This window comes from Prionailurus bengalensis, chromosome B2 (assembly GCF_016509475.1).
Source record: "Prionailurus bengalensis isolate Pbe53 chromosome B2, Fcat_Pben_1.1_paternal_pri, whole genome shotgun sequence".
NCBI classification, from domain to species: domain Eukaryota; kingdom Metazoa; phylum Chordata; class Mammalia; order Carnivora; family Felidae; genus Prionailurus; species Prionailurus bengalensis.
This window is the reverse complement of record NC_057349.1, coordinates 47218831-47229126: the sequence shown is the minus strand read 5'-3', so window position 1 is coordinate 47229126 and position 10296 is coordinate 47218831. Positions and strand designations below refer to the sequence as shown.

The following is a 10296-nucleotide window of genomic DNA, read 5'->3' as shown; positions in this document are numbered from 1 at the left end:
TATTCATTCATTATTACTATAGACTGGTGAAAGGGATATATTCATTTGCTCTAATATAACGAAAGAAGATTTCAATTAAGAGTAAGATCTGGAATGGAGAAGAAAGCATTGAACAAATGATACTGTGAAGAGGCAGTCAGAGTAAGCTTAAAAAATTGAAAAAAAAAACATGAAAATAAAAACGATAGTGTTTTAAAGAACTACAAACCTCATCTTAATGAAAGCATGGGAGAGCAAATCTGGTGTTAATAAAATAAGAAAAAAAATAGGAAGGTGAGTACTGATATGGGCTGAAATATAAGGACAGTAAGATGTTTGTAGCTCAGTCTCTTTCTGCAACAACTGCCAAATTGTGCTATAACACTACCTGCCATACCAGACTCTCCATCTCCCACATGCATGATCTCATGACCAAAACAGATTTTTTGTCTTCCCTAGGTAACAAGACTCCCAAGTGAAAAATGAGGTTGATGACTTTAGATGTCTTTCTTGATTGCAGCCAGAAGTAACTTTGAGTCAATGTATAGATTTGAAAGACGCAAAAAATTGAAAGGAATATGTAAAACATTTTGTAATGATGATGAGTATGATTACAGATACTGCATTAAATGGAGAAATCAGTGCTGCATATGAACTCTGGAAAACAGAAGTACTATTGAGCATCGAAGTCTGGAACAGAGATTCATCTTACCGACGCGAGAGTGGGTAGAAAGAAAACGTTTGCAACGTTTAATAGAAGTATTCCCTTTTAAATCCTCAGTACCACTGTTTACATAAATAAAAATAATTTAGTTTGTATTCTATTTATTTCCCACTGTCTTTGAATTTCAGATGGATGAATGTATTAATTAAACAGAGGATCAGACTCTAATTGTGCTTATAATCCCATTATGGACATGTTGCCAACCAGATATTCATGCTACTTATCTGAGTTGCTCTGTTTCCTTTCTAAATATATGTATAGGACTTTATTTCCAGTTTTACTATGAAAATCATGGTTATCTTCATAGATGCTTTCTTCCACACCAAAAATCTCCGTATGTAGTTTTAAATCTTTCTTAAAAGCAAATGCATGTTTTCTCTCTTTCAAATGTGAACCCTTCCAATCTTGGCTTACTTACTGATTTTTCATATGCATTTAACCAATTCCTATGAGGTGACAATTTGAGATGACACACTTTAGTAGTAGTTCCCTCAGGAAAACAAAACAAAACAAAACAAAACAAAACAGTTCCTTCAGTAGGGCAATGAAATACTATTCATGGCACTGAAGAGGGATAAATATCAAGGTTTTTGAGAACAGCTTCCCTCTTATCCATGCAATCATTTAATCAAATGAAATCCCACAAGGAAGCTCAGTAATAACAATTCTTGTTCCAACAATTTAGGACTATGTTTGGCCAGCTCAGTCAGGTGCTCCTAAAGAATATGTCAGATTGAAGGAATCTTTAATTTTGTTGGAGAAGGAACTGGAATGCCATAAGCAATGTAGAGCTGCAGGGCAGCTCAGTAAGTTGATGAATGAACCTGACCAACTGCTCAGAACACCTATCTCCAAGGTCCAACATGAAATCTAGCAGGATTAGTTTTATCTAAAAGGGTGATGTTAGAGAAGTTTAGGTATCAGAAAATTTCACTTTTCAAAAGCAGAGCCCATGACTTTGCAGCTGATACACACATGGGATAACTTGGGGAGTATCAGGGTGAGCCTAGGAAAGATAAAGACATTGAAAGGAACGACTGTGTGGTAGCAAAAATGAGGGCTCCCCTGGCCACCCTGAAGATCATATTATTTGCCCTAGAGATCCTCACTGAGGAGAGGGCAGCTTTTGTATTTCCAGAAATTGTGCTGCTGTGGGGCATTTAGTGAGAAGGTGGCATTTAGTGTAACAGGAGGTTATTATTGTAACATACACCTTTGTGCTTACAACTGTTTAGGCTACTCTACCCTGACATATTTAAGTTATAATGTATACATATATTCATACATAGTGATACATATTATGACTTCATTTAATCAAGACACAATGGATGTCTGGACTGTTATGTCTAGAAAAATACTATTGTTTTTGTGAAAGTACAGTCTTCTTTCTGACTACTAGCTCTTTGAAGATAACACTAAGAATTGAACTTTTCCCATACTTAGTAATCCCTGAGAGGTGAGAACTTTCTGTCCCTTCATTTTAACAACATATGATATGAAAAGGAATGTTTTTTATCTTATTTTTTTTATTTTAGAGAGAGAGAGAGCACATGAGTGGGGGAGAGTGGCAGAGGAAGAGAGAGAGAATCTTAAGCAGGCTCCACTCAGCGTGAAGCCTGACATGGCACTCGATCTCATGACACTGGGATCATGATTTTGTGTGGCAATCAAGAGTGGGATGCTCAACTGACTGAGCCTCCTAAGCAACCTAAGAGGGAAAGTATTTTAATTCTTTTCTACTAAGAAATTTTCTATGATGCAATGTTTTTTTTCTCTTTTTTTTAATAACATTGTTCCATAAGGTCAGAATTCCATGAGGTAATGTAGAAATGTTTATATGAATATTTATACTGCTGAATTGTAGAAATAATTACTTTTATCTTGAATTATAATACTCTAGACATCAAAGGATCATTAGATTAATACCATAACTATCACTCAGCAACATTTATTTATATTCTACTCTTGCTGGACACTACCTAGTTGGAGAAAATTTTAGATATAATTTTTAGCACCATATACTTCTCCATGGTGATAGCTTACAGATAGAAAAAATTCAATTTACCTGCTCTTTTTCCTTATTATTGCTTTATTATCGGTAGACTAATTTGTACTAATTGGACATTTTCTTCAGCATACTTCAGAAATATCATGTCCACTAGTGACCTGAGTATTATTTGTACTACCCTTCTAAATGTAAGTGAAACTGATTTTGGGAGTACTGAATGTGATACTTTGTAGGAGAGCTACTTCTTAGTAACATTTTTTAATCTAAGAGATATACCTCCAAATTGGTTGTGTTACCAGATATGCCTCTCCTGAACTGTTTAAGTACTGTACATAAATAAAAGTGTTTAAGTAATTTTTACTTGAATTTTTTATTGTGATTCATGATTTATACTTCTTAATATGTGCTCTAATATACCACCACTTCCTTGAAAATTCTCTGGTATACGTTCAATAAATAGCTGTTAAATGAGTATTTCCGGAGATGCATTGATTTTTCTGTCAAATGATCCTGAATTCTGTCTTTTTTTTTTTTACCAGTAATAATATGTAACTGATTCAAGTTCCTTAGGTAAGTTTTCTCATCACGTTGAATCTCATTTTTCCTAACCTGTAGTGGGGAGGGTTTCCTCTCTAAGCATCCTCTTATGTTCACCTATTTATGACTCTGTGATTTGTTTTTAATGTTATCCTTAATTGTGTCCATAGTTTTGTCTTTTTCAGATTTGTGATTCCATTTAAAAAATAACATCTAAGGAAACAACTACACTTTTTTTCTAAATTATGTAGTTCAGGATAGAAAACCTAGAAATGGACACACAACGATATGGCCAACTACTCTCTGACCAAGCAGGAAAGAATATCCGTTGGATATTCAACAAATAGTGATGGGAAAGCTGGACACTGACATGCAGAAGAATGAAACTGGACCACTTTCTTACATTTTTATACACAAAAATATATTCAAAATGGATGAAATACCTAAAAGTGAGACAGGAAACTATCAAAATCCTAGAGGAACAGTGGCAGTAACCTCCTTGACCTTGGTCATAGTGACTTCTTACTAGACACTTTATCAGAGGCAAGGGAAACAAAAGCAAACATGAATTATTGAGACCTCATCAGGATAAAAGCTTCTGCACAGCAAAGGAAACAACCAATAAAACTAAAAGGCAACTGACAGAATGGGAGAAAATATTTGCAAATGACGTGTCTGATAAAGGGTTAGGTTCCAAAATCTATAAAGAACTTATGAAACTCAACACCGCACCCCCCCCCAAAAAAATACAAATAATCTAGTTAAGAAATGGGCAGAAGACATGAATAAACATTTTTCCAAAGAAGGCATCCAGATGTCTCACAGACACATGTAAAGATGCTCAACATCACTCATCCTCAGGGAAATGCAAATCAAAACCATGATGAGATATCACGTCACACTTGTCAGAATGGCTAAAATTAACAACAGAGGAAACAACAGGTATTGGTGAGGATGCAGAGAAAGAAGAGCCCTCTTGCACTTTCGGTGGAAATGCAAACTGGTGCAACTACTCTGGAAAACAGTATGGAGATTCCTCAAAAAGTTAAAACCAGAACTACCCTATGATCCAGCAACTACACTAGTAGGTGTTGATCCAAAGGATACAAAAATACTGATTTGAAGTGACACATGCACCCTGATATTTATAGTAGTGTTAACAATAGTCAAATTATGGGAAGATCCCAAATGTCTATTGACTGGTGAATGGATAAACTGTGGTACATATACACAATGGAATATTACCTAGCCATCAAAAAGAATGAAATCTTGACATTTGCAACAACATGAATGGAGCTAAAGTGTATTATGCTGAGTGCAATAAGCCAGTCAGAGAAAGACAAATACCATTTGTGGAATTTAAGAAATGAAACAGATAAACAGAGGGCAAAAAAGAGAGAGAGAGAGAGAGAGAGAGAGAGAGGCAAACCATCAAACAGACAACTATAGGGAAAAAAACTGAGGGTTGCTGGAGGGAGGTGGGTGAGGGATGGGTTAATTGGGTGATGGGCATTAAGGAGGGCACTTGTGATAAACACTGGGTGTTATATGTAAGTGATGAATCACTAAATTCTACACCAGAAACTAGTGTGACACTATGTGTTAACTAACTAGAATTTAAGTAAAAACTTGAAACTGAAATGAATAAATAAATATAAATTATATAGTTCAGGGATTTGGGAGTCTAAATCTAAGCTAATCTAAAAAGAGTAGCTATGTAATGAAAAGGAGGGATTCAGTGCTCTAAAGGATGCAGCACCAACAACTGTGTGTCATATATACATACATATATATATATATACACACACATATAAGAATGGTATAGGGTGCTAAAAAAACACATGCTTTGATCCTCTACCCTCACACACACATACACAGATGTAAATACACAAGCCTGCCTAGATTCAGGTCACATTTTGGCAACTATGAATTTTTTTAATGTTGTAAAAGAAAACCAATATCTCTTTCTTCCTGATAGCAATTCAGTGGGCATGACTCTCAAAAACTCTACATTTTCATTTCCTCTAGTTGCTGATTTTTCCAAATAATGGCCTAGAGAGACTGCACGGTGATCAAAAGTCCTTCACCGCCACAGAAGGCAAAACATTTTAGTAACTCTCTACCTTTGGCTGCCAGGCTGGGGCTGGTGTCATGCAGGGTGCTTTCACAGAGATCTTCAAAACCAACCATTATACCTTGCACAGTTTCACCATGGTTCTCTTTGAACTTCTGCTTTACCACAAAGTATTTCTTCACTGCCGTAATGTATATCAGCCTTAGGATACTCACTGGCAATTTGAGCCTAAATTATTTATTACGAGATGCCAATGTTGTAACATATAATAAGAAATTATATTCTTGGGCATATTAATCATTTTTCTTGGCCTGACAAGTTCCCATTTACATGGGAAGCCAAGCTGTAAGGAATGTTCCTTTGATAAGAAAAGTCCAAAGTTAGACCCCTTTTCTTATCTTTTTCGGGAATGTTTCATGTAAAGGTCCTGGCTTTTAAATAGATCGCCTTTCCACATTCATGCTTGAGACTTCACATCATTGGGCAAAACAATACTTCGAATATTAAAAAAGGAAAAAAAAAACCTCAGAGATTTCTGGTTCTGGTAACAGGGCAGACAGAGAGGGAATTCAGAACCCTTACTGAATAGCCAGAAGTTTTAGACAAAGTGCAATTTTAAAATTGTTACTACTTGTGTTCATCAGAGTGAGCTAACTCGATATACCAGACAAAAGAGGAAACCAAAAGCTAGAGTGGCAAAGGCCAGAGGTGAGGCAGCCCAATGTAGGGTGGAGGCAGGGAAAGTCCAAGGAACCCAGCAAAGGTCTTGCTTTTTCTACAACTAGGTTGTGAGAGACATGGTCACAGTTCTATGCAAGGCAGAGAATTGGAAAAAAAAACGCTGTTTATGATAGTGGCATGAAATGTTATATTTGTCACACTGAGGATGTGTAGGAAATGAAGAATGTATAGATACCCCATTTGGGGAACTTGAAAACTGAGTCATTAAGCTGGTCAGGAGAAGAAGAGCCTAGACTTTAGCCAGAGCAGCAGTGGTAGCAATAGAAACAGTGGGGAGAGGTGATCCCCTGATCTGAGAAGATGACAGGTACAAAATTACTGAAATAGCAATGACTGTCAGGGCCATGAACACACAGCAGAGTAGTAAGTCAACTCACAACGTGGTAAAGATTGATGAGCCACTTCAAAGGAGAACATAATTGGACATCAAAGAGAATGCAAAAGCCACAGAAGGACCCTGTGGAGGACAGAGGAGACCTGTGGGCTGATGTCCCAAAGTAGAATGTCTATGACTCAGAGACAGGTTATCCAACAAATATCACCCACGTAGTTCCAATTTCCACAAGTAACTATGCTAGCTGGGAAGATAGTTTAAAAAACAAGGGTAATTAAGTTTTTTCAATGAAAACTGGAGATTCAGAGATCAAACACTTAAAACCACTACCCAGCAGACTGCCAGGGAATCAATAACAAACTTAACATCCTTGAAAACCACTAAGCTTTGGATGACACAATGAAGGTTCTCTTTAGTTTTTCTGAAGTATGTTGGGGGAGTTTTCCAGCTGTCGTCCTCCTTGGTAAGCCACAGATTTGATAATCTTCTAAGATTCAGTAAACCAAACTGTGAGCCACATGGATGAACTATAAATATGGATATGTCTCTTTTCCCAAACTCTAGAGAGCTTCATATATATATATATATATATATATATATATATATATAATCTCATTGTTTCTTGCTTTAAGAAACCACACCTACCATGGGAATTTATTTCTAACATTTTCTTCTTTTTGGCACACATTTCTGCTAAAAATAACAACCAAAAAAAGGGCGTTCTTGAAGTTCTATCCAGGTGACTATATATGAACCAAGTAATAGGGCTGATAAAGAATCCAGGATTAATTCAGAAGGACAGGGCTAAATTTGTGACTGAGAACATTAGGATTGAAAGAGTTGGGAGCTAGCTCTAAGATTATTGTCAAACAGTAATCCTTTAACTTTTAATATCTTTAACCTTCACCTGATATAGAAACTTAAATTTAAATCACTATTTTATTTTCATGGGTAATATCTCTTCTCCACTACCAACTCTTGTTAAAGGTTTTCCTTTGCATATTATAAGAAAAAATCTGAAGAAATCTGTACCCTTCTCCAATTGATTTTTTTTTTCCCCGCTCTGAACTGCTACTCACCTCACTGACTGGAGGGAGAGAGTAACTGGAGAATTTCATTTTCCTAAAAACTGTGTAACCAAAGCTCATGTTATATTTCTGCACCTGTTTCAACTTCCACTACAATAAAACATACATTGATGATGGATGAAACAACAATTGTCATTGCACCAGTGTACCTCTCTGCTCTCCCATTATCACTGCACCCTGCGGAGCTCTCTTCACAGGACACCTGTGTGAGAGAGGACCTGAAGCACAACCCTGCTGAGTGAGTGCCTGCTTAGACATGTGCACAAGGGCCTCCTTACTCAGGGTGCTCCACAGACCAAGGGCATTTATAGCATGAGAGAGCTTGTAAGTAATGGAACATCTCTGCCCTGTCCCATATCTGCTGACATAGAACCTACTTTCCCATGAGAACCCAGGGTATTCACATGCACATTTGAGTTCAAGAGACACAATCCTAACAGCACGCTAGAATTGCATCCACCTACCAGTCAAGCTCTATGTTATTCCGCCCCTCTCTCTTCCTCCTTTTTCTTCCCCCTCCCTTTCCCCTGAAGCATTTATTCTCATCTCTCAACTAACCTGCACCTCCATGGTGGAATCTTTGTTTTTTTGGTTTGTTTTTTTTTTCCAGCGTGTTAGATGGCAACATTGTTAGAGGATATCCATGTCCCCTCAACTGCACAGGTATCATGAGATAAAAGGAACACTTTCTGCTCTAAACTCCCACATGGCTCTGTATAACGTGTTGTCAGATTGTTCCTTAAGGAAGCACAGGGAGTTCAACCCAAGGCAACCAGAAGCGAGGAGGAGAGGACAGACACTTACCAATGATCAGTGATCTGGCAAGAGGTTAAAATGCCAGGCACAGGCTCTCCTTATCTGTGGTCAGATCTTAGAGGTAGGAGTTTCGGCAGGTTCCCAGAGAGGATAACTGAGTAAAACCGTGGGAGGAGTAAACTGATGAGACACTTCATCTGAGCCACCATCTTTTCCCTCACAGACCACTGAAGTAGTCTCCAAACTTACTTCCCTCCCTACCCTCGCTCCTGCTCCCTTCCAAACAGTTCTATGAGCCAAAGTGAACTCATAAATTCTTAAATGGCTTCCATCAAACATATAATAAAATCCACCACTTCACCGTGGCCTAAAAAAGCCGGATGAGACGGATCGCCTCCCACTCCCTGACCTCCCCTGCTACTGGTCACGCCATCCCTCACCAAGCACTAGGTCATCGGCCTGCATTTTCTTCCTCACCCACCTTATGCTGTCAGGAACATCTAACTTCATGTCTCTGCAAGGGACCCCCTTTGTAGGCCACCCTCTTTTCAGGGCAGTAGAATTCATCGTTGATCATTTATTACAGTGTCTCTCTTGATAGTCTCTCTCCCTCCTAACACTCTTAAATTTGAGAAGAGCAATCCAATCTGAAAATTAAGTCCCAGGTTATGGCTGTGACCAGGCTTATCTTGCCTAGTGATTTATCTGTGTCTTGAGTTGTACCAATGAATAGTAAAAACTCAGTAATTTTTTTTAATATACCTTATTGTCAAATTGGCTAACATACAGGGTTTAAAGTGTGTTCTTGGTTTTTGGAGTAGATTCCCATGGCTCATCACTTACATACAATACCCATCCCAACAAGTGCCCTCCTCAATGCCCATCACCCATTTTCCCCTCTCCCTTGCCCTTTCTCCCCATCAACCCTCAGTTTATCCTCTGTATTTAAGAGTCTCTTACAGTTTGCCTCCCTCCCTCTCTGTTTGTAACTATTTTCCCCCTTTCCTTCCCCCACTGTCTTCTGTTAAGTTTCTCCAGATCCACATATGAGTGAAAACATATGATATCTGTCCTTCTCTAACTTATTTCACTCAGCATAATACCTTCCAGTTCCATCCACATTGCTGGAAATGGCATGATTTCATTCTTTCTCATTGCCAAGTAGTATTCCATTGTACATATAAACTACATGCTTATCCATTCACCAGTTGACGGACATTTAGGCTCTTTCCATAATTTGGCTATTGTTGAAAGTGTTGCTATAAACCTTGGGGTACACGTGCCCCTATGCATCAACATTCTTGTATCCCTTGGATAAATTCCTAGTAGTGCTATTGCTGGGTCATAGGGTAGTTCTATTTTTAATTTTTTGAGGAACCTTCACACTATTTTCTAGAGTGGCTGCACCAGTTTGCGGTCCCACCAACAGTGCGAGAGGGTTCCCATTTCCTCACACCCTTGCCAGCATCTGTAGTTTCCTGAGTTGTTAATTTTAGCCACTCTGACCAGCGTGAAGTGGTTTTGATTTGTATTTCCCTGATTATGAGAACTCTGTAACTTCTAAAGTTATTAATAAGTATCTTCTTTGTCAGGTTTGTGCATTATGTCATTTAACATGCAGTAGAAGTCAATAAGTTTGACTTATACTTGATATTAAAACACCATCTTATAGATAAGGAAACTGGATCTCAAAAAAGATCACTTAATAAAAGCATGCTTGAAGTTCAACTCCAGGTTTTGCTAATGTCAGAGAATAGGATCGTTCTATTCTGAAGATCTAGTCTAGTCAGTCTAGTCGAGGGGTCCTGATGAAGGTGATTTGTCAGGGGTATGAATGACCAGAAGTAGAGAACTGTATACCAGAGAAATACTTTATAAATCTTGTTTCTTCATTTCTGAGAGTCTGTGGACCACTTTTCAAGGGATGTGAGCATATGGACGACAGCTTTCTATATTCTTCAGTTTGGTTTCAGCTCCTAAAATGCATTCTTACTGTGTGACCTCATATTAGTTTGCTGGAGCACAGTAAAACATAGAGGGTCAGAGAGAAAAGGG

The 10296-nt window shown here is 38.0% G+C and overlaps 1 protein-coding gene across 1 annotated transcript; it reads left to right on the top strand.

The window, feature by feature from the left end:
* The first annotated feature begins 480 nt into the window (after positions 1-480).
* Positions 481-633, top strand: LOC122490464 (beta-defensin 110-like). The gene has a single exon (XM_043593166.1). The coding sequence runs from the start codon at positions 481-483 to the stop codon at positions 631-633; it is 153 nt and encodes a 50-aa protein (XP_043449101.1).
* The last annotated feature ends 9663 nt before the right edge of the window (positions 634-10296 follow it).

Bases quoted from the DNA above. Each gene is read 5' to 3' on its own strand.
- LOC122490464 (XM_043593166.1), top strand. From the start codon at position 481: ATGTCTTTCTTGATTGCAGCCAGAAGTAACTTTGAGTCAATGTATAGA.